At 40.9% G+C, this 24,885-nt stretch overlaps 1 protein-coding gene across 1 annotated transcript in view; it reads left to right on the forward strand.

Annotated features, from left to right (window-relative positions):
- apolpp (retinoid- and fatty-acid binding glycoprotein apolipophorin) overlaps positions 1-24,885 on the forward strand; it is a 41,205-nt gene that overhangs the window by 11,313 nt on the left and 5,007 nt on the right. Inside the window, exons 2-19 of the mRNA XM_017904811.1 lie at positions 10,285-10,314; positions 10,410-10,594; positions 10,779-10,961; positions 11,546-16,093; positions 17,000-17,500; positions 17,829-18,015; positions 18,090-18,306; positions 18,698-18,990; positions 19,163-19,357; positions 19,435-19,661; positions 19,735-20,236; positions 20,393-20,577; positions 20,930-21,150; positions 21,231-21,804; positions 22,126-22,370; positions 22,987-23,233; positions 23,424-23,660; positions 24,169-24,302. Of these exons, the coding sequence (XP_017760300.1) occupies positions 10,285-10,314; positions 10,410-10,594; positions 10,779-10,961; positions 11,546-16,093; positions 17,000-17,500; positions 17,829-18,015; positions 18,090-18,306; positions 18,698-18,990; positions 19,163-19,357; positions 19,435-19,661; positions 19,735-20,236; positions 20,393-20,577; positions 20,930-21,150; positions 21,231-21,804; positions 22,126-22,370; positions 22,987-23,233; positions 23,424-23,660; positions 24,169-24,302 (8,911 nt within the window). The remainder of the gene's footprint in view (positions 1-10,284; positions 10,315-10,409; positions 10,595-10,778; positions 10,962-11,545; positions 16,094-16,999; positions 17,501-17,828; positions 18,016-18,089; positions 18,307-18,697; positions 18,991-19,162; positions 19,358-19,434; positions 19,662-19,734; positions 20,237-20,392; positions 20,578-20,929; positions 21,151-21,230; positions 21,805-22,125; positions 22,371-22,986; positions 23,234-23,423; positions 23,661-24,168; positions 24,303-24,885) is intronic.

Consider the following 24,885-nt stretch of genomic DNA (forward strand, 5'->3'; position numbering starts at 1 on the left):
TGAACCGCGTGCACGTAGCCTAGCCTCGCGATCTAACCAACTTTCGTTTTAAACGACCATAATTCCGTTAGTGAAGACACATTACTGGAAATGGTTAATCAATAGAGCGGCCAGCAAATGGCATCGCTGAGAAAATGATCCGTTTCCTGCTAGATTCAACCTGTGCTTACCCATCTTCCTTGGGAACTACTTTCAGTTCTAATTGCAAATTTAAAGGCATCTTCTATCTTAATTTTTCTATTTTTAAGGGGGTAAAATATTAGTCCACGACACTGTGATGGTTTGTGCCTTTTTGGATATTTAAAATCGTAGAAGTAACGATTCCTATCATTTCTACATAACCTTAAAAAATAAGGGTTTTCTTAATTCAGTCGGAAGTGACGAACATAATGATCTTGCGTTAATAACACTTGTTTTAATTCCTGTCTTTAATATTTAGAATCGACCTTTAATTATCTACGCTCTTCGAATCTTCAAACCTTTATTGGATTAAAAAAATATTTTAATCTTCGAAGTCCTGAGCCAAAATCCACTTTTTGGCCTTTTTTATTGAAATTCAAGAATAACAAGAGTCTACTGAACTCTCGTGTGAAAGATCCCAAATGAAATTTACCAAAATTGAGCAAAAATACAAGAAATAAAGACAACGAAGTCTGGAGAGTCTAGAGCCAATCTTGGTCCGTCGGTGAACGCTCGAGGAACTTATTGTGTCCCTGCGCGATGAAGTAACGGACAACTGCCCGTCAGATGGCAGCAGGCGCGTGTTGATCCGTTCACTTTAATTCTTTGTTCGACAGGATATTAAGAGTACCTCAAACCATGCCGGGCCGCTAATACGCGTAGCTCGCGGTACATAACCGGGCTGGAACAAGGTCTATATCATTGAAACGATTACAGGTCCCCCATGTTCAACCGGATGCTTGGTAAATTGATTCTACTGAACGATCTTACTTCCCAATAAAACAGTCGAGATACGATACACCGTGGCGACGTCATATAGACCCTCGCACCAAATGTCTTAGACCTCTTTCACACGACGTCACTTGTGTCACGATATGGTACCGATTTTCGGTATCCTCGATCCGTCGCATATGCGCAGTGTGGTGTACATTAATGGACCCCCATTGCGCATGTAATTTAAGAAAAACGTCGCAAGGCGATTCTCCGAAAAGAAAAGGAATCTATGGTATTTTCTGAAATTTTATGAAGAACCTATGCTATTTTCTACTTCGAATCATTTACTATTTTGCGCGCCATTTTTGTGCCATTTTCTGTACCATCTTTCTCTCGTTGTCTGTTGTATTCTTTGTACATTTCCTGCGCCATTTTGGTACCATTTCTGGAACCATTTTCTGTGCCATTTTATACAACAAGTATCATACGAATCCTCGATGAATAAAGAATCGTGGGTCGACACTCGTACTCGTGATAAGGAAAGCGTTAACCCTTTGAACGCTGAATACTTCTGATTTAAAGCTTCCTGTAGCCGATGCATGATTTATGGTGACACGATCGCGATAACTATTAGCGCGATATTTATTCCTATTCCGAGCAGCACGCGATGAAGTATCGACCAGCCATAGCAGATGGTCTTAGGCTATCACTTACACTGCCCTAAGTTGAGTGAAAACCAAACGGGACAGACGTAGATACACGGAAACCTCGTTTATCCGGCTCGAACGGACCCGGATGACCGAAGATCCGGATAATCCGGAAGAATTTTTAAAGTACCCGAAATTTTGGCGCGAAAATTTCGAAAAATTGGCAAAGCGGATTTTCGATCAGCGAATGGCTGTAAAATTGGATATCGGGTGTAAATGGGTGCTCGAAGAGGGCGTTTGGGTAACACATGAGCGACAATGGCAGCTTTCATGCGCGACGATTACGCGCGCCGCGACACCAAGCGGCGAGTCTCTGATAATCGGATAATGGAAGAGCAGCGAGACTGCGATTGCGGTCGGCTAGATTAATTCGCCACCCCATTGCGAGCTGCCTGCTGCTCGTTCGAAACGCGACGGAAGCCTCGCTGCTTCTTTAGAGGATCGTTTTCATTCCGCTTCGAGATTGCGGCTGGATTCCTCGGGAAAAATTCCTTCCTCGTCTCACCCTCCTCTTAACAACCCTAATGTTAATTGCGTCGCGTACGGCACGTCGTTCATTGTCATTTCGGTTATTAGCTCGACACCTACCATCTACGACCGATTTTAAATTTTTAATCGAAATATAATTTTTATTAAACATAATTTTATATATTCCGAATAATTACTCTCTGTAGTTTCGAAATAAATAAATAAATAATTTAAAATCGAGTGGAACTTTAATTAATTAGGAAGAAGCTGAAGTCACTCGAGATTCGATGCTTTCATTTTATTTTTAATATCGATAATTAATATTCGATTTTTATTAATATTTATTTAACTCGAAGGTTGAAGAAAGGGTTGAATATTATTTTCGTATGAATGTACTATATCGGTAATAGCGAAAATGTTAAAAAATTAAAAAGAGAAGAAGAAATAGAAATTTTCTAACAACTCAATCCATGGTTCTTATTTTATTTTATTTTCTGTCTCTCTTTCTCGCAGTTTCGTTTAATTCGCGATTCTATTTGTGGAACTCGAGGGTTCGATTAGACATCGAAAATAATTCAACGATACCATTGGAGAGAAAATTACGAACGTTATGAAACAATGAAAGATTCATTCCCTCCTCGACGCTGTCAGATAGTATCGGTAGTTAATGATACAAACATGGCGTGCAAAACAAGAATTATTTTCCCGAGGGGAAGTTTAATCATTTTTGCAGTTTACGACAAGCATCGCGAGGGAACGCTCTCCACGGAGAGATTTAAAAATCAGGGACGAGAATTTACTGGAAGTATCCTCCTCTCTGGAAAAGTCGGATTTCGTTATTTCTCCTTTTGCTGTTTTCTACATTTTCCTTTTCTTTATCTGCACGGCGCATTAGTAAATAACTGCTTTTAACCATCTCTTCTTGGTTTGCACGATAATTCAAAGAGAGAAGGAGATTACATAATTGTAATAGCAATCTGGCAACTTATTTCCTGTTCTTAAAAATTGCACGAAATTTTATAGTGGAATATATTCCAACACAATGGAAGAAAAATTTGGATCTTGCTCCAATAATTTCCTTTCAACTTCCCGCGTAATTTAAAAAATTACAAATAAACGAAATGTTCGATTTGACTTTTAAAAATGTATTTTCTATTTTCGGAATTTAATATTCGAAAAATATTCATACCTAGGTAATTTATTTATTTATTTACTTATTTATACGGGATTGAACCATTAGAAAAATTACAAGAAAATTATTACAGTGAGGTATAAAATTAATGATAACAAAGACAAATGAAAATAAAAAAAATAAAGATAAAAATATAGAAATATACAAACAGTCGAGATATGTATAAGTGTAAGAAAAAGAAAAATATTTTACAGGGAGGTGTGATGTAGAATCTGTTTTATAGAGTGAAGAGATTGGCTGAATAGATCTAAGGTAGAATAAAAAGAAATTTTGATTTTCCTGAAACAATTTTGCCCTGACTCTCTTTGTAATATAAAAACGAAAGAAAATATAGATCTATAGTTTCAATATCGATCTCGGAGAAATTCTCTTGCTCTTTTTCCACGATAGTTCGGATCGAGGCACCATGGTTGGCCACTATGATTGGGCTTGTACGAGGATCGGTATTAATTTCAATCTTCTGCTACCAGCGGACTCCATTCCAGCTAAATCCAATCTGGATCCGGTAAAAGGGAGAAATGGCGGGGTACTACGTGACAGGAAACGCTCACAAGTCCGCAGGACTCTTTATCGTAATTTATCATGACCTTTCTCACAAAGGAGCGCCGACGTTGCGTTACTTACTTTGCCGGGAAGTTAACGGCATACCGTTCGTAAATAATCTCTCCGTATTCTAAAATTGCTCTTATTATTGAGCAGAAGAAGAAGGTATAACGAAGGAAAGAAGAACAAACTGCAGCCAAGCACGCAGGGAATGCTCGCTCTTACTTTTTATTTCCATCCCGATGCGTTTAACCCGAAGTTCCAGTCGTGGAATTTTTCGAAATATTCCTATGGTGTTCTGAACGACTTTCGAGGGGAATTTTTGTTTAATAAATTTAAACGAATCGAGAAAAAGAGAGAGAGAGAGAGAGGAAAATAATTGTTAAAATAATTATTGAAGAGGAGAATATGTTTAGATAGGTTAAATAAGAAGATACTAAATGGAACAATTTTTTAAAATAGTTTTATGGTATTCTGAATTATATCGAAAATTAAACTTTGCTCCTTATAAATATATATTTTTCAACCAAGTCGATAGGATAAAAATAAACCAAAAATAAATTCTATCCTGTAATCGTTATAATTATCACCAGTCGATCGGCCATTTTCGATTTAAGAAAATGATTAATATTTCATAAAAGTTAAAATTACTCTTCGAAAGAAGGAAACCGAAAATAAATTCAAACCTGCTAAAAATAATGATATTTACCATTATAATTATTATCATTCGATCGACTAGTCTCGATTTAGAAAAATAAAAAATAGTATACCGTGAAAATAGCGAAATTACTATCCCATCAACTCGATGCGAGAAAAGGGAAATATTATAATTATTACCATTACAATTATTAATATATTCGATCGTCCATTTCCGACTTAAGAAGATGGTTGATATATCGTGGAAATTCTCTCCATCGACATCGAAGAAAGAAAGAAAAGGAAAAATAAATAAAGGGGAACCTATTAAAAATACTTAAAGAAATAATTACTCGAAAAATACTAATTATTAGCATGGTCGAGGTCTGGAGGCTCGTAGACAAAAATCGTTGCAATTTCTCGAGTACCTAAATTCGCGTCCCAGCACCCAGCCTGCGGACTAAAAATAAGCGTTTCAAGATCGGGGGTCAGCGAGGTCAGCGATTACCGCGTTATCGACGCGACCTTACTACGAGGTTCAGCCTCTCCGAACAAATATGTCGCCATTTTTTCCCTTCTCCCATGGCTAATCAGCGCCGCGCGCAAAAATGTTATCGATTATAAAACGAGTCAATAAGATTTTTTATCGCGTCCGCATTGCTCTTTTTGCCGGTTTCTATCGTGCACCCCGAGAGGAACGAGTCATCAGTCACTCGATGACTTTATCAGCCTGCTGCGAGAGACTGTGGAACAAACGACGCTGTTCGATCGACGTTAATGCTCCGACTGATTAGGCGAGAGAACGTGCAGATTTATGCTCGTTTTTTAATAGGACCCGTAACGTGCACCTAAATATAGTAACGCAGATAATGGCAATGGACGATGGAAACATCGAATCGGTCGAAATGATTGGTTCTGCACTTGTTCTTGCGATTGCTGCAAATATACGACTCGCTGATCTTGGAGGACTGATATTTAGTATTGAGATAGCGATTTTACGTGCATATTTGTGCCTATAATTATGAAAGTGGTCTAAGTCACCGACTTAAGAGGAACGATTTTATTATTTATTTCGTGTTGCATTCATTTATATTACGATAAAATATATTTATTTTCTACAAAACAGTGAAGAATTGAATCGTTAGATCGAGTTTGTAGTTTTATCGCCATTAATTTTATAATTTATGACGTATTTAAAGGCCGAAGCTTTTAATATTTCAGAAGCAAATGTAAGTGACTTAGACCACTTTCATAATTACAGGCACATTTATTTTTGATATATATATATGAAATGCTAAGTGTATATTCGAGTATGTGTTTCGGATTGACTCGGATATTGAAGTGGTATAGGTGAGAGTGAGTATCGCGTTTAGTTACGAATTTATGGCAATAAGAATGCATACTACTGAAATTAGATAGATCCACGATATTACGTTTAATTCCGATTAATCTTTACCGACGAAGATCGGGAAAAGTGGATTTTAAATAAAACACCAGCCATCCAATTCACGCTTTTACTTATTATAGCGTGTCAAAGAGTTATGACATTTCCAGGTACACGAAATGCCATTCTTTTTATACCTATTCACACTCTAGAATCTGCATGTGCAACGTTTATAGGCAGTCCTATATCATATGTATGTCTAAGATGGATACTGGTAATAATATTTTTACAGAACAGCAAGGCTAATGTTTCAATGAAATTTTCGATCTTATTGTATTTAAATTACAAGTGTCGTTACGAAATTTTATATTTTATTCGGAAGCTTCGAATAAGTATTGAAATAAATATTCCAAATTGAAATCCAAATTTTTACGTTTAAAGGAGTGAAAGAGAAACGTAAACGATTTTTAGATAGCAGGATGAACCATAGAAATATTATAGAAATTTACCATAGAAATTTAAGATTGTATATTTATGTGAAGAAAGAAACCTAAGCAGTGCACAAAAGATTGATCGAAAGATCAAAAGATGGACGAGAGAAGTGAAAGAGAAACGTAAACAATTTTTACATAGCAAGATGAACCATAGAAATATCATAGAAATTTACCATAGAGATTTAAGATTGTATATTTAGGCGAAGAAAGAAATCTAAGCAGTGGACAAAAGATTGATCGAAAGATCAAAGATCACGATCGAAAGATGGACGAGAGAAGTGAAAGAGAAACGTAAACGATTTTTACATAGCAAGGTGAACCATAAAAATACCATAGAAATTTATCATAGAAATTTAAGATTATATATCTAGGTGAAGAAAGAAATCAAAGTAGTGGACAAAAGATTGATCGAAAGATCAAAGATCACGATCGAAAGATGGACGAGAGAAGTGAAAGAGAAACGTAAACGATTTTTACATAGCAAGGTGAACCATAAAAATACCATAGAAATTTATCATAGAAATTTAAGATTATATATCTAGGTGAAGAAAGAAATCAAAGTAGTGGACAAAAGATTGATCGAAAGATCAAAGATCACGATCGAAAGATGGACGAGAGAAGTGAAAGAGAAACGTAAACGATTTTTACATAGCAAGGTGAACCATAAAAATACCATAGAAATTTATCATAGAAATTTAAGATTATATATCTAGGTGAAGAAAGAAATCAAAGTAGTGGACAAAAGATTGATCGAAAGATCAAAGATCACGATCGAAAGATGGACGAGAGCAGAGGTTACGTAATTAACGATCGAAATGTCAAAAGCATGGAAGATATTACAAAATGGAAAATTAAGAAGAAGGAAGCTGTTCGAATAAAAGAAGCAGGAGATGGTAAAGGCTGGTCGATAAGGTTGTTATTAAAAGTTCTTCAGCAAATGAAACCCCCGCAAGCCTTCTATGCGTGCATTTTCCACGACGTTATCTACTTTCTACGTTGTTATCCGCTGGAAATCTACATGGCGGATGAAAACGGGATAAAGTGGCTCGGTGATAGAAGCTTCTTAAACACGGAACTTTTCATAAATATTCGCTGTGCGTACTTTCTTCCATCGGCTAACCACCTACATATCTTCCTCCCGCATCGCTGCGCTTTAACGAGTCTCATCGGAACGAAGGATTCCCTGTTTCAATTTTTCGTCACAGACTTTTTTTCCAAAGGAATTACGTTTCCATTCGACCTCTTGGATGTTTCTATTTAATTTTGAAAATGTTCCAAAAGGACGAGCATGTTTCAAATAAAAATAGCGTGGATGCATTCGTCGCAAGATTGAAATAAATCGCAACAAAATGGCGAATTTATATTTTTATCGTTCAAATATTCGACAGAATATCATTTAATTTCGTAGATGGAATTTGTTACGCGAAACTATGTTAGGAATTAAAAATATATTTATATTATTCCTATTTTACCTGAACAATTATTTATCGCAGACTAATCTGAATTACAAAATTAATAAAATATATATAAATTTAAAAAATTTCGAGAATTCGTATAACCTATAAAAGTTTACGTGATTCTGTTCCGAACGAAATAAATATATAACGATTGTTTATTGAAATTAAACTCGTCTCCAATACACAATTTCTCGTAATTAAATCTCATTGCAAGGGATTGACAAAGTAAATTTCGATACACGGATGCACGTGTCTCCCACGTATCTCAAAATTGGTATATCGAAATATTACTAAATTAGAAGTAACTACGTATGGAATATTGAAACAAAATACCCACGGATCACTTTTCTTATTTTAGAATAAATGGATCAGCATCACCGAGTTCAGAAAAATATAACGAAAGCTCCGAATTGTTATTGTTGTAAATTAACTACGGTCATGCAACGATGATGACAGGGCTGCTAGAGGTCCTTCGATACTATGCAGGCATCAAAGGGTCGACTTTTGGATTTAACCCTTTGCACTCGACGATTTTTTGGCTAGAGAAGAATAGAAAATCAAAGATTCTCTACCAAACAACTGACGATACCTTTTTGAGCAGTAAATAAAGAATTGTATAATAATAGAATTGTAGAATTATTTGATTTCGATATCTCGCACAGTGTTACATCACACTAAATTTCATATATTAATTAATATCGATCTTCCAAATTTTATGAAATGGTGACTGAAGATCACCTCTTAAGTGCAAAGGGTTAAAAGGGCCAGCTGTCTCTTGCAGCAGTCAGACTCAAATCCTAAACAGTGTAAATCGCTTTTAAAGTATTGCAACTCATAAAGTATTGCAACTCTTATTTCTTATATTCGCATAAGTGTATACATTTCACCTACATTAAACTTCATATACCTATTGCTGTACAACTGAATACGGTTACTTTCCTGCATGCTAAATGTTTTGATTTCATCCTAGAAATTCCAACAGTTATATCTTTATAGCAAAAATGTCTTCGAGTGCAAAGGGTTAAACAATCCACGGAAACACGAATATATTACACGTTCGAAATCGTCATCTAAATTGCCCAAACCACCCAGATCCGTGCTTCCTCAGCAGCCAAACTTATTCCCAAAGAGCAAAGTATCAGCACTGGAGCAGCATTGGAAGAATTGATTACGCCAACAGTGTCTTCCATCCGTGTCTTACGTTTCAGTTTTTCCTGCTCTGCCCAAGAGCAAGCAGTAACGCTGATGATGCACGTGCGAGAAGCACACGTCGGCCATGACGACCTACGCGAGCGAGAATTTGGAAACTTATGTGCTCAGCAGCGCCACCCGATCTATCATCCGAACTATCAACCTACCCGGAGCGAATGCGAAATTTCACGTGGACATCGGGGATAAGCGGAGTTGTTGGTGGAGAACTGTCGAACAGGGTCGGAATCCGCAGCGCGTGACCGCCTCCGGATCTCGAGGTCGGATGTGGAGGGTTTTTCGACGTTTTTTCTCGGTGCTGGCCGGCCAATTTATCAGGGTCCAGGGTCCAGGCTCCAGACCGGTCTGGATTTCGCGTCACGTGCCGGAATCCTTCAGCAACGAAAGTTTCTTTGCGTGCCCGGGGCTGAGAAGAGCGGAACGGGACCCGAGGGAGTCTGGCGACCGGCCAGCTGCCGATTAAACCCGAAAGACGGATTAATATGGTTGCAGAAGGCCTACCTTTCATCCGCACCGTCCCCCCCATTACCCGCTGCTCATTGTCTTCGTTAGGGTATTAACGTCGATTACGAACGCGATTAGCGTCGTTGTTACGTTATTGCACGCGTGATTGACGTTGGTTATTATTCTGTTACACATTATTATGCCTGGGTCGCGTTTATGCCACGAAACGAATCTCGATGTGGCCAACTATTGGCCCCTTAATGACGGAATTCAAGTGGACGATCCGAGGACTGGCTCGGCTCGCACAATGGCCGAGCCTCCATTGAGTTATGTTATGAGTCGTTTACCAAAATTGGCCGACGACGTTTCGCAGATGAGATAAGTTAGGGCAATTAAAGTGATTTCTACGATGAGAACGTGGCCGGTCTGTGGGGTTGAGCGTCGGGAGGGTGGGTCAAATGAGATGGATCTTCTTAAATGATTAGAATGAGTTCGTGAATGTATCGCATATGTAAATTATAACAATCGCGCTGCTGATGATAATACATTTCGTTCCCGTTTTACGAGTTTCTTCGAGGGTTCACTAAGCTAGAGGCTATTAGTGTTTCTATGACAATGACAATGACAATGGAAATGGAAATATGACGATAGGTATCAACCTAGTTGGCAGTAATAATATAATAGTAAATAGTTGACAGTAAATTGGATAAAATTTTCGCATTCAGTTACCTGCCTTATAATTTAATTATCAACTAGGAATTGCGACAGAAAGACTACTATTGATTTGAACTCTAACAAATTTATAACGTTGAAAACTATCGTCGACCTAACGTGAGCCTCATTTTTCTCGTTGCAGGTCGATCATGCACAGTCGGCTGTCGTGGAAGTGAGTGGTTTAATTATTCAATTTGCTCGATTACTTACTTGGAAAACTCAATTTTTCGGCTCCTTAATAACAATTTCTCTCGTTCTTTGGACCAGTGCACCATAGCAAAGCGTATCAGGAAGGGCACACGTATGTATACAATCTGGAAGGGTTGTCGGTGACGTCCGTCACCGATGCACAAGGCGAAGCATCCCTTAAACTGTCAGCTACCGTGGAATTGTCCGTGAAACCGGATTGTGTCCAGCAACTGCGACTGAAAAATGTCGAAATTAATGGCGCGGTAATATTCCCTTAATTTCCACTAGCCTAACTTACACTATTCACCTTTGATTCTGCTTCCGTTTCTCGATGTCGATGAATTTGTTAAGTCGATCCCCATTTTCATTTTCTTCTTTGCTGTGCCAATGGAGACGTAAATTATGTACTTGCTTGATGGTTCACTGACGAAGAGACACGCGTTTCAGGCTCCATCCACGCCAGACATTGAACAGTACGCGGTCCAATTCAATTACCACAATGGGCACATCGACACGCAGCTCTGCACCCAACCAGGTGACTCGCAAGAGTCTCTTAACATCAAGAGAGCAGTTGTCTCCTTGTTCCAATCGGCCGTCATGGAGGAGGCTGGTACAACGACACACCACGAGGTTCGTTTCCTGGAACAATTTTACTAGATATGATTCACTGGCTAATTCGCTCGTCTGGGGTACCCCTGTGCATAGATTCGAGAATATAATACCGTCTAGATTATTATACTACGCTTTAATACATTTCCTAATATTCTATATACAATACTAATATTAATATCGTTACAAAATATACTAATATTAACATTAAAATAACACTCGTGTAATTCTCTTAGCAGTATCAGTATTACTGCAGTACCGGTATTATAATAGTATTACACCAGCCATTTGCACTCCAAAAATTTCTTGATTCGATCGACCAACGATTCCAACACACTCTCGCGATTCAATAGGAATTGAAAATAGAAATTTCTGGAAAGAAATAAGGAGACTATAGATATACCGTCCTATACTATACCTCTAAGTAAATAATACTATAGCTTATACTATACTTAATACTTTTTCATATGATACTATACTTCTATACATAAGTCAAACGTTATTAGTATTAATACAGTGCTAAGCGTAATGTCAACGTTGTGTATCGGTACTATAAGATTCTAGAAATAAGTGAAACGCAAGTTTCAACGTAATGCCTCTTTCAGACCGACGTAATGGGATCCTGTCCAACGGAATTCAACTTCCACAAGGAAGGCGATACTTTGATCGTCAACAAGAACAAGGATCTCGCCCAGTGTGCATTCCGCGAGAACGTGAACCTGGCCCTCGTGTCCGGAAGCACAGACACAGCAGCAGGTCTGAAGACTTCCCCTCTGCTGGGGTCGCGACAGGAAATCGAGCAACGCTACAAACGAGGCGTCCTGAACAAGGCGACGACCAAGGAAGTGTACAACCTCAGACCCTTCAGCAACGGCAACGCAGGCGTGAAGACCGTCGTGGAGACCACGTTGACGTTGAAGAGCGAGAAGGAAGACAATCCAACAGCAGAGGTGTCTCAGCCCAAGTCCCTGATTTTCGAGGCACCACAGCCAACGTTGAAGTACAACGCGGACGATATCGGCAAAGCGTTGCAGGAAGCGAAGAACGAAGTGGCAGGAGGCGTGAAGACCGAAGCTGCCGAGAAATTCGCGAACCTGGTGAAGACCCTGCGGAGGAGCAGCAAGAAAGACATGTTATCCGTGTACCAGAAGATTCGAGCCGGCGCTGGCTTCGACAAAGATGACCAGAAGCTCTTCCTCGAGGCCCTGTTCCACGCTGGAACCGGCGAAGCGGCTGAAGTGGGGGTAGAATTGGTGAAAAACAAGGAAATCTCAGGGGTCCAGTCGTACTTATTCTACGCTAGTCTAGCTCTGATACGATACGTGCAACTGCCGTCAGTGGCTGCCGTGGCGAGCCTGCTGGACCAGCCTAACCTACCTAAACTGGGCTACCTTGGCGTTGGGCAAGTGATCGGCAAGTACTGCCAGGATAATTCCTGCGAGAACGTACCTGAAGTGAAGCAGGCGGTGCACAAGATACGCGAGAAAGTAGGCAACGGCAAGGCCAAGACCAGGGAACAGGAGAACCAGATCATCTCCGCTATGAAAGCTCTGGGTAACTCCCAGTTCCTCGACGATGCTACTCTGAACAAGCTAGGGCACATCGCTGCTGACAAGAATGTACGAAACCGTGTACGAGTGGCAGCCATCGAGGCTCTGCCGACCAGGTGCTCGATGAAGTGGAAGTCCATCTTGTTCAAGGTGCTAGCTGATAGAGAGGAAGACAGCGAGGTGAGGATCAAGTCGTACCTGTCCTTGGTCGCCTGCCCCTGTCCACAGGTGGCTAATCAACTGAAAGAGACGTTGGACAAAGAAGTGGTGAATCAAGTGGGATCGTTCATCCAGAGTCACTTGAGGAACTTGAGAGCATCGACTGACCCGAGCAAGTTGGACGCCAAGAATCAACTTGGATTGATCAAGCCTCGAACGAAATTCCCCGAGGACATCCGTAAGTTCTCCTTCAACAACGAATTGTCGTACAAGTTGGACTCGTTAGGCGTTGGTTCTACCATGGAGAGCAACGTCATATACAGTCAGAACAGTTTCGTCCCGCGGTCGACGAACCTGAACATGACGATGGAGCTGTTCGGGCACAACTTCAACTTCCTCGAATTGAACACGCGCATGGAGAACCTGGACAGAGTGATAGAACATTATCTTGGTCCTAAGGGAAAGCTGTGGCAGGTGGACTTGGACGACTTGACTGACAGTGGTACTAGCACGGCTAAGAGACTCGCTAAGTATATCAAAGAGCGATACGACAAGGTTGTACGAGGGAAACGCGAGGTGAAGCAGGGAGATTTGGACAGATTCGCGAAGAACGTGCACTTGAGGAACAACGAGATCGACCAGGACCTCGACGTTGACCTGTCTGTCAAGTTGTTCGGCGTAGAGCTCGCTTACCTGAGCTATCAAGGTGACAGTACGAAACAGAGTCCGGAAGCCATCATCGATAAATTATTCGACAAGCTTCAGAAGGGTTTCGACCTTACCAAGAATCTGAAATACGACTTCGAGGATTACCTCCTATTCCTCGATTCCGAACTGGTATACCCGACAGGTTTGGGCAGCGCCTTGAACCTTGGTGTCACTGGAACAAGCGCGCTTCGTTTGAAGACCCAGGGAAAAGTCGACCTCCAAGCTATACTCGCAGACCCCAAGAACGCCAACTTCAGAGTCGCTCTTGAGCCCAGTGTTTCCGTCAGAGTCGTTGGAAAAATGATCGTACAGGCACCTGGAGCCGAATCTGGAATGAAATTCGTCACGACCCTACACACAGCCACCTCCGCAGACTTGTCTGTCTCTATCCTAGATGGCACTGGTATCGATGTGAACCTTGGCGTTCCTAAAAAGAAGCAAGAGCTCATCAGTGTTAGCAACGAAGTTCTACTCAGCTCTGGGCCAAAAGGTAACAAGTACGTGCCCCCTAAATTCCCAAAAGGCAAGGAATACTCTGACTGCTTCGATAAACTGTCCACTATTCTCGGTATAACAGTTTGCGGACAGGTCTCTTATCCCTACAAGGATCTCAGTATCATTACTCAGAAACCTCTGTTCCCGTTAAGTGGACCAACCAAGCTTGCCGTCACTCTGGAATACACCGATGTCAGCAGCTATCACTTCAGGGTTAATCTCAACAAACAGGATCCTCAGAAACGTTCCTTCGAAGTTCTGCTGGACACTCCGAACAGTAAAACCAACAGGCGCGTATCCATGACCCTAGAAGCGGGTCTGGAGCCCAACATATACGGCAAGATAGCTCTAGACACGCCTATCAAGAAAGCTTCCTTGGAAGTGGTACTTAAGAATAATGCTCAGGAAATTTCCCTCTCGATCATCGCTAATCATGATCACAACGAGTACTTTGGTCGTATCGGAATGCTGGCTAACGGAAACAAGTTCAAACCGGTGCTGGAGTACAAAGTACCCAAGCACATCGAGAAGTTAGCCAGCTCGAAGACAGGATTTGATCCAGGGCAACAGTATGAACTGCAAGGCACCGTGGAGGTGTCAAATTACCACGGTGGTCGAAAGTACGTGCTCGACAAGGTAGCTCTCGTCGTGAGTGGCCAGAAATTGGTGGTCGCCGATGGATCACTCGCAGTGACACCCAATGCTATGAATATGAACATGAAACTCGGCTACGTGAACGAAGAGTTGACTATTGAACTGGATAGTCAGAAATCAGACAAGGATTACAAACTTTCCCTCGCCACTGCGTCACCCAGCAATCCTCAGCTCGGCGTTAAGCTTAACTGGGAGGTGAAGACGGCTGAGAATGGCGTAGAGAACCATCTGACCTACAGTACAAGTCCACATGATGAGGCAAATCGCATGTCGCTGGATCAGAAGCTAACTTTCATCTTGAATAGAGCAAACCTGCATCTGTTCACGTCTAACGAGCTCAAGTATCCCGCGGCCAACCTGAAATTTAAGTACAACGGTAAGCTCACCAGCAAGACGGTCGACAGTGACTTAGAACTAAAATACAAGAACTTCACACTTGGCGCAGAACTGTCAGGCAAGTTAGACACAGAAAAACCTGGCGATTACGAGGTCGAATTGGAAGGTGAGTTAATGGAGAACAGCGTCGAACTGAAGGCCAAACGACAAACCCTAGACGCACACAAGAGCAAGTATACCAATTCCCTGAAACTCTCCCCAGGCGGCAAATACAGCGCAGATGCGTTAGTGACCCATGACGTGAGTAAGAACAACATAAACTTGCAACTAGAAGTTGATGTCGATCTAAATGGAAAGAAGGCGAAGGTCGACACAGGCCTAGAAGCTAACCCTCAACTACTGAACTCGAACCTCAACGTGAAAGTAGAAGGTACGAAGTACATCGAGTTCATGTTGAAAGCCAAACGAAGCCCCAATATTAGCGGCACCCTGCTTCTGAACCTGAAAAACTACCTGACAGCCAATGGTCAGTACGATAGCGAGAGCCAAAAGAGAGGAAACCTGAATCTGGTCGTCGATATGCCCAAAATCAAACGAAAGATCAAGGCAGTTGGTAACGTGGAGATCTCAGGACCTCAGTACACAGGCAACTTCGAGCTTATGTATGATGTTGACAACGATTCAAGCAAGGTCATCAAACTGTCCACTTCGACTATGATCGCCGCGAAATCCTTGAACACGAAGAACGTGATAGAGTTCTTGACTTATAAACTGCTAGTGAACGCTGAAAGTGAAGTAAAGGGAGACGACAAGGACGAGCAGATCCAACTGCACGTCGACGTCACTCTACCGAATAAACGGTACCTGGTGTACGAGAGTAAAAGCAGTACGTCCCGAGGGGAGAACAAGTACAGTATGCAGATCGATAGTTCGCTGGCTGATCACGAACAGGCTTCCGGACCAGCCAGGAAGCTAAGCTACAGCATTGACATGAATTCCAACAACCAGGCGCAAACTTCTTGGGGTAAAGCTCAGGTGAAGTTCGTGGACACCGAGGGCAAGAGCACAGAACTGTCGCTCAATGCGAATAAGAAAACGCAGATGGATAAGCATGAAACGAAGAAACTGAGCGGTGAACTGAAGTCGGATCATCTACCTAGGAATTTCCAGGTTCAGCTGGACAAGACTGAGGGCGACAATATGTTTTCGTACAACGTCAAGTTGGCTTCAGGAGATGATCTCTTATGGACGGTAAGAGCTTGATATTTAAGCGTATTACAAAGAAGGATAGTAGATCTTTTGCTGTGAATTTTGTACTTTAAAGACCAAAGTGCATCGTGGTTGAGAGAATCCTCGACATGCTAGATTCTTTGTCAATTTAAGTGCTTAATCGCGAGACAGACAAGTCAAGTAGATCATGCAACTAAACTCATTTCTAAGATGTTTGCTTGGTTAATATCAATTTAGTACTTCGTTAATGTCAGAAACGCAGGTATTGCTTCTGAGAAGATGACGGATAATTTCCAAAGTTACTTTAACGTCTAACTATATTTCGGGATTTAGTTAATTCGTATATACCTTTAATAATTCTACTCTCTTAGATTCTAATTGTCGATCCTTAAAATCCTCGACTGTATTCTTGAATCGTATAATATTAGTTTCTTTCTCTGGTCAGAATGACTGCTCTTGCGTCACAGGCCTTGCCTCTCAGATCCCGTTGACGTCACACTTGCCAAATATTGAAGGGACAAGTCTGGGTTGATCGACCTCATAACAGTTTTTTGGATAATTGACACATATGTAGAACATATCCCAGCCTTTTTCTAGCTTTCGCAGTAACATATACCATAAATACTATGGAACTATATACTTTGGCCATCTCGAGGCCTCTCTAACTTAGACCAAGAGGCTAGAATCGCAATTGTACATGCATACCCTTACATTAATTTTCTACTTACAAATATCTCATCGCGTCAATCTTCCGCGATCGAAATTTATTCGTCAATGAAATGACGAATAATTGCGAAAGGGTCTCTGCAGAGTCGGACTCAAAAGAAGCTCAGAAGATTCGAGATGAATATTCGTCTAATTTCTTTTAAAGCGAAGCCAATTCTACCTGAAATAAACGTTTCGTTATTTTTCTTCATCGTTTCACAGCACAATATACAACAACAAATTGGAAACGAGAACGAGCAGAACAATCTGAGCAATCTATTGGAAGTTAAATTGCCCTACGAGAAGCTAAGCCAGTTGAAACTCATGGTCCTCTTGAACTGGTTGAACTCGATCGAGAAGAATGTCTTTAATGTGGGGAGCAATGTAAAACTGACGTACAACAACGATAAGAAGATCGAGATGGACTTGCAAATGAAGGATAAGGGATGGTATAACACGGAAAGTGTGAAGGAGGGTGACGGGAAACTCGCTTTGAACGTCCTGGATCTTCCACGTATGGAACTGTCAGGAAAATACAAGTACGACCCTACACCTGCCAAGCAGACGGTTAATTTAGTTATGGATGGTCATTATGGAGACAGGACGTTCTCCCTCACATCTGACAACGAATACTATCCTCTGGAGAAGATAGTCAATTTGAGGGCTAAAGCCAATTTACTCCTGGATTCTTTGCGCAACGCTGATCTACAAGTCTCTTACAAGGTATTTCAGATTTAATACACCGTGTCCAGATATTAAGAGTATTACTATATCATATGCATATTTCTAATACTTATAAAAATTTGTTATTATCTCAACTTTTCTTTGTTTGACATTAATTAATTAATTTTCACATTCGTATGATCTACATTGTTTCAAGAACAATGGAAAAAATTGTCTTCTTCCTTTTTCACTTATTTTTACATGTAGAACCACTTCCTAGTCTATTATGCAGTCCTTACTAACGAGGCAAATTATTAGTTAACAACAGGAAAGATATGAAAAATTGACAGTACCTTGGCATTCTGATTCGTTATGCTTTGCTTCACAGAGGATGGTGGAAGAGAACAGAGTGATACTCGAATGTACAGCCGTAGCTGATGGCAAGAAGTACGCACTGAACAGCGAGGTTCAGAACCTGGACACCAACAAACTCTTCCGCGTAATATTCAGGTCTCCTAAAGGGAAAACAGAGATACTTTCCAAGTTCCAAAAACTTGGTAGCAAAGAGTACAAAGGTAATTCCAGTGACATATCAAAACTACTTACGGGTAATTCGGAGAGATTGCACTTGTTCGTCATTCTATCACAGGCGAATGGAGAGTGGAGACACCAAAGGGATTCGTGGTAGCTGATGCTCACGTGGACCTTGAAAGCGTCGACAACTTCGTGATCAACGCAAACTTCGACAGTGACAAGGTGACACATCGCAAGATCCATGCTGAGATCTCCAACAAACCAGCAGTGAAGCTTGGAAAGAGCATCCTCATTACTGTCACCAGCGATGGCCAGAATATCGTGACTGGAAGGTATTACATTATTAGTATTAACTCGATCGCTTATAACCCTTCTTGTCAACCACATCCTGACGCGTGTTACGAAAAATAGCGATTTAAATAGCTTCGTTTATTTCACGAAGACTGCATCCGGAAAACCTGTACGTAAATTACATTCCCATTTTGCAAGTACAAGCGTCGAATACCTAGACCTTCGTATAGGTCGGAAGTCGACAAGCTTTTCGATAAAAGGGACAGGCTGACCCATGGCTGGCATAGAACAACGGGCACCTTACTTTAGTCTCATTAGTAATAAGTTATTATGTTACCTAATGTTTGTCTTCCAAGAATGGAAGACACTGTCACCCGGCTGTTCTAACGATATTTTGAACATTTGGAGATTAAGATTGCACTGTATATCCAGCACAAGCTACAAGCAACGTGAGGAGGACGGAAAGATCGTGGTGGAGGGCAATGGAAACTTGAAGGTCGGCGACAATACCAGGAGCTCCTCGTTCAAGTATACCCGTCAGCAGTTAAGACGTGAAACAGACGGAGAATTTGGTATGGCGATGATGTTGAACGCGAACTTTGGCCCGTCTGCCATAGTGGGTGAATTGAAGCTAACGAACAAGGAGATACACGTGTTGAACAGCTATTGCGAGCAGAGCAAGGATTGCGCTCAGTTCAAGCTACAGTCGATCCTCAACGCTGAACGTAAGTGATCAACTTCTATACAGATTGTTCCAAAGTTATATAGCGACATATACAGATCTATCCATCTATCTATCTAGCTACCTAGCTACCTAGCTACCTACATACAAATTTATAATACAATTTAATTAAATAGAATTTAATTGAATAGAATTTCGACCATTTCGTTTTCCAGAAGAATCTCGGGTGAAACATCAACTAACGGTGGAGGTTGACCTGAAGAAGTTCAACGTACCTGCTGAATTTGGTTTGAAAACCACGACGGAGTTGAAGAACCCGATATTCGATCACATCACGAACATTTACGTCCATTCCTCGAAGGACAAGTCTGAATACACTTACCAACTGTATATTCATCCTAAAGAAGCAGGTAAGAGTTTGGAACAGTCGTTCAAATAGCATTGCACGTCGATGAGACGAATATGTTAACGACGTTGGCGATTGCAGCTACCATCTTGGCTCTGCCTTCGCGCGAAATGGCCGCCGTCTTCGTGTACGATCTACCTAAGAGCAAACACACCGGTGCATACAAGATGGACCTGTCCCTCTATCTGGATAGGAAGAACAAACCAACGGAAAAGACCAGTCTGTCTTTCAATGGAGACGTCGATATAGACAAGAACAATCAAGGTGCATCTGGAGAAATCAAATTCACGTATCCAACGCAGACGAAGGTAAATAAATCTATGGACCACTAGTGCCTGGCCCATTTAACTTCCATGTAAAATAGAATATTCGCATTTCCAGGATATGATATTGAAAGGCAACGTTAAACTGAGCCAGCTCCTCAAAATGTCCGCCAATCTGGACATCGACGTGTTCGCCAAAAGGTCTCAGAAGATCTCAATCTCCGCTAACCTAGACAGGCAATCGTCCTCAGAGAACAACAACAACATCACCGGTTTGATCGAAGTGACCAGCCGTGGCCAACAACTGAAACTCGATCTGAAATCTCACTTGGCAGTCTCGATGGGCGACGATAAGAAAATAACATTTGGCAGTTTCTTCACCTACAACGACGTGAAACAGAAACCAAGGACACTGGGTGGCTTCTTCTCGGCAGACTGCAATCACGTGTCCTTGGTGCTCTCTTTGCCTGACAGGGAGCTGCTGAAGGATAACTGGAAAATGCAGTTCTCGAGGAACGTACAGAAGATAGACAGAGAAGTGACAGCTTTAGGCGACACTCAAGTTCTATCTTTCGAGGCTAACGATCTGAACAGATTCAAACTCGAGGTGTACCTGAAAGGTGAGCTCGAGACACTGAAAACGATCATTTTTCATCAGCGTTTCGTACAAACCTATAGCAGAAGCATTCCTTTCGAAAGATTTCCTCGAAATCCGTTTGATGTCATAATTTAGGATTCAACGCATGCTTTTATCTCGGACAAAATTTTATCTTCAGATAACCCCAACAACAAACTCAGCGTCAATGGTCAACTGATCCTCGGCCAACTGGGAGGAATCCACGTAGATACGTACAAAGATGGCGCGAAGAAGAGCCTGTTCCACGTTTTGGTCCACCTGGACGAGAAGCGTTTCCTGAAACCAGATTTTGGTTACAGCAAAGAGAACGTTGCCGAATTACTGGTAAGAAGACTCGAGTTCACAATGACTAAACATCTTATTATTATTAGAACCATTGTATAAAAGAATTAGCACTCGATTTTACTTAATACTTAAGATAAAACAAAATAAATTTGCCTATAGACGATATTATTCGTATCCAAAGAAAAAAGGGAACAATATTTCTCAAATTTCTTCTTTAACGAAATTCAAAAAATCAGGTCTATAATGGGAAATTTTGCAGTATCATATTTTCATACAAAATTTCTTACGCGTTCTAAGTTCCTTCATCGGGGCATAGAAGATATGACATGTCTCGTCACCGTCCGCAATTGGTTAAGTTAAAGTGACAAATCTACGATTTACATTTCTCCAGGAAATCGTTAAGAACAAGAATACCGAACGTCTGAAGAAAATAAAAGAGATCAACGAGTACGTGCTAGAGCAACTGAAGATAGAAGGCACAGACTTCCTGGAGCACCTGAAGAAGGCGCAACCGAACATGAAACCTCTTATGGAGTACTATGAAACAGAACTGAACAAGATAAAGGACGAAATGAATGCCGACGAGACCGTGAAAGAAATTCAGGCCACCTTGTGAGTACTTTCTCCTTTTTAAATATTTACAACAACAAAAATGTTAACAAATTTTTTAATAACGTTCTTTGAATCTCAAGGAACAAGTATTTCGGCGCCATAATCACAGCCGTAGTGGAAACTATGAAGCAGGTGGCGCAAGGTTTGGAGAAACTACAGCATCAACTGACTGTGATACTGACCGACCTGAAGGAAGGGGTGAAGGCAATGTATCCACAGCTAAAGGAGTCCTACAACAAGATATTCAAACACATCACGGATATTCTCGATGCCGCGATGAATCTGGCCAACACGTACCTCAAAGCTCTCCTCGATCAAATAAACAAACACCAGAAGGAGATACAGCATGCGATGAGTACGGTATCCGTAATGTCGCAAGACTTCGCGAAGATCATCATCAAAGGACTGGAACAACTCAAACAGAACCTGAATGAATTGGTTAACTACCTCGAGGTCCAACTGAAGACTCTACCAATTTACGACACTCTTAAAGAGAAATTGCAGGAGCTGAAGAATTGGCAAGTACCGGATACCATTCTGGTCCTGCTCGAAGAAACGTGTAGGGTAATGAAGAGTGTCCTGCCCACTCCCGACCTTCGAACACTTGCCGACCTCGTTTGCCAGTACGTCGTCAAGCACGTCAAACACGAGAAGGTATGTATAGTTCATTCTGTTCATCTATTTTGTCGGCCCAAAAGCTTGGGGTCTTTACTGTGCAGAGATAAAGAGAATCTTGCTGCATGACATCGAACAGAAGAATTTCTACTGACACTGGGTTTAACAGACGCTAGAATTAAGAAACTGATTGAAAAACTTATTCCAAATATTGTGTGTCTTTTAACATGATATTTAGTTGGATAGAAACGTAGTTAGGTATTTTTCTGGAGACTTCATCGCGTCTTCGCGTGTGAAAGATCTCCCACAAAAGAGAGGAAACGAACTTGACAATTCACAAATTTGTAAAATTAATCACAGGTCGACGAAGTAAACGATCTGAAGAAGATCTACTCGCAATTGACGACCACGGTACAATCGACCCTGAATATGTTGGAGAAACAAATAACGTTGGACAACGTGTTGGGCTTCGTCCAAATCCAGGCGCCCACGGATCTCAGTCTTTGGTACAAATTCCCAATCATCTCCACCGTCAGACTCTCTATCTGGAATCTCTTGCGCAACAAAGAACTGCCAACTCCTTTGGACCTGTACTACGCATACAGGTAAACGATTTAGATAAATGAATCTCAGAAATGTATTGGAGAATTCACCTGGGTTTATACCATACGCGTGAAGAAACGAGAGACCCTCGTAGATTTAAAAAGATCACTTAGAAATCAGTTAAATTAGACTGACAAATGCAAGTTACCCTACACTGTTGTGAACGCAACACCGAAATATCACTGATTTTACGATTGCTTCGTGTTTTCAAAATCATACATGTACCATAACTCCATTTTGCGCTTCATGTGACTTAAAATGTTATGGAAAATATCGTTTACACTTGCCTGGAATCATTCATCAGTAGACACGAAACAGGGTTGACACTTTGTGCCAACTGGCTTAACTCCTTGCACTACACACTAGCGCCACTAGTGACATTAATAACCTCCGTTTCGTTTCATTCCGTTTCCTTTTCGTTTCGCTCTATCGTCACCAAATTTGCAAGTAGAGCTCAGTGTAACGCATAAAATTGCAGATAATTATCATCTCCTTCTTCGCGAAACAAAACTTTCGCTAAGTTTTTAGTTTCAAAGATCTTCAGAGAGTTTTTCTTAAGATCCGTCTTTAAGATTCGTCGTGAGTGGTTCAGAGTATGGAAAGTCGTTTCTTGTTCAGGCCATCTTCGGTCAACCTGAAAAACATCGTGCCACCATTCAGCCAGTCAGCAGTGGTCACTGATGGAGGACACTTCTTCACGTTCGATAAACGTTATGTAGGCTTGGCCGGAGACTGCACTTATATTCTGGCACAGGATATGCAAGACGGAAACTTCTCTGTCGTGGCGAATTTCCGGGATGGAACTTTCAACAGTATCACGTTAACTGAACCTAAGGAGAGCATCACGCTCAATAAAGACGGAAGTGTAAGTACAGAAGATCCTCATCCTACGATGCATTAACGTTTAGCTTTGAGAGAAACGGGTAAAATGGCGGGAAATAAAATTTTGTGAAACTTCTAATTCGAATGACGATAGGAAATGAAGTTGGATCTAGGATTAGAAACTAAGAACCGATTCGAGATATCGAAAGAGTTAATAATTATTATTCTTCCAGATTTTAGTCAATAACAAGCCAGCCGATGTCCCAGCCTACACGAAGAATCTGCACGCTTACTTGGTTCCGCCATTCAACAATGTCAAATCCGATTACGGTGTTCGGGTTACGTGCTCGATCGACGTTCCTATGGTCTGCGCCGTCCACGTTTCCGGTTTCTACCTCGGCAAGATCCGAGGACTCCTCGGTGACGCAAACAACGAGCCCTACGACGACTACACTTTGCCCTCCGGAAAGGTATGCGTCCGCTGTCACGAACTTTCCAAAGACTTCTCGCTGACGGAAACGGGGGCGTTCGTGGAAATCGTGCGGACACCGGGGCTCACGTGCCACCCAGGGTATCGTTCGATCTTTAAAGGGTAACGCTCCTTACGAGTTCGAATGCACTTTTGAAATTTTTCCAAATCTCCAATCTAGAAAATTTGGAACTTCGTATTTTTGAAATTTGAATCTCGAATAGGAGAAATTTTCCAAATTTTTAATTTTTCCGAATCTTGAATCCGAAAATTTGGAACTTCGTAATTTTCTAAATTTTCGAATCTGAAATCAGAAAAGTTTAGAACTTCGTAGTTTTAAAATTTGACGAATCTCAAATCTAAAAAATTTAAAACTTCGCAGTTTTGAAATTTTTCAAATCTCGGGCGCGACGAATTTGAAATTTTATGAGATTATGGAACGTAAGGCGTATATAATCTTTTGAATTTGAGTGAACACGAAATAAATGATACTTCTTTGCTCATTTTAGATCACGGACAATGAAGTAGAATTTGGAAACGCGTACAGATTGAAGGACAGCTGCACAGCAACAGCCAATGCAGAAAATGCACCCAATGACCCAACCTGTACCGAGTACTTTGCTAGCGAGAATTCACCTTTGAAGTACGTAATCCTTTTTCGTTACCTAATAATTGGATATAACATTAGAAAATAGTCAAAATTACTAATTTCAGATTTTTGTTCTTACAATTTCCGAAAATATGGAGCAACCTTTCGTAAATTATACGGCCTTCAGTTCTTTCTTAAATACGAAGAATACTTTCATTCTATTTACAGTCCACACAAGATTTTATTTCGACAAATTTTTGGATTTCTATTTATACTCACAACAGATGATGACTCATTTATCTTCCACCATTCTCGCGAAGCTTCTGTTCTTCAGAAATTCTCGTACAACTTCATTTCCACGTACCACATGTGAAGACGTAGATCATTGTAGAGACCAGTGGGTCGACATGTTTGTACAACAGCTGTGTTTATGATGTACATTACCCAAGTGTCGAGTAGCCATATGTACTAAAGTTTCGTCTTCACACCTGAAAAAATCCAGAGTCTAATTTTCTCTGATACCAAAAAATTTCCATTCAGCCTGACCTGCCATTCTAACTCTGTCCAAGCACTTTCGAACACATAGAAATATCACTATCTTTGCAACCTTAAACACTGACAGATAATTGATAAAATC

Source organism: Eufriesea mexicana, unplaced genomic scaffold (genome assembly GCF_001483705.2).
Source record: "Eufriesea mexicana isolate 0111107269 unplaced genomic scaffold, ASM148370v2 scaffold3377, whole genome shotgun sequence".
NCBI lineage: Eukaryota > Metazoa > Arthropoda > Insecta > Hymenoptera > Apidae > Eufriesea > Eufriesea mexicana.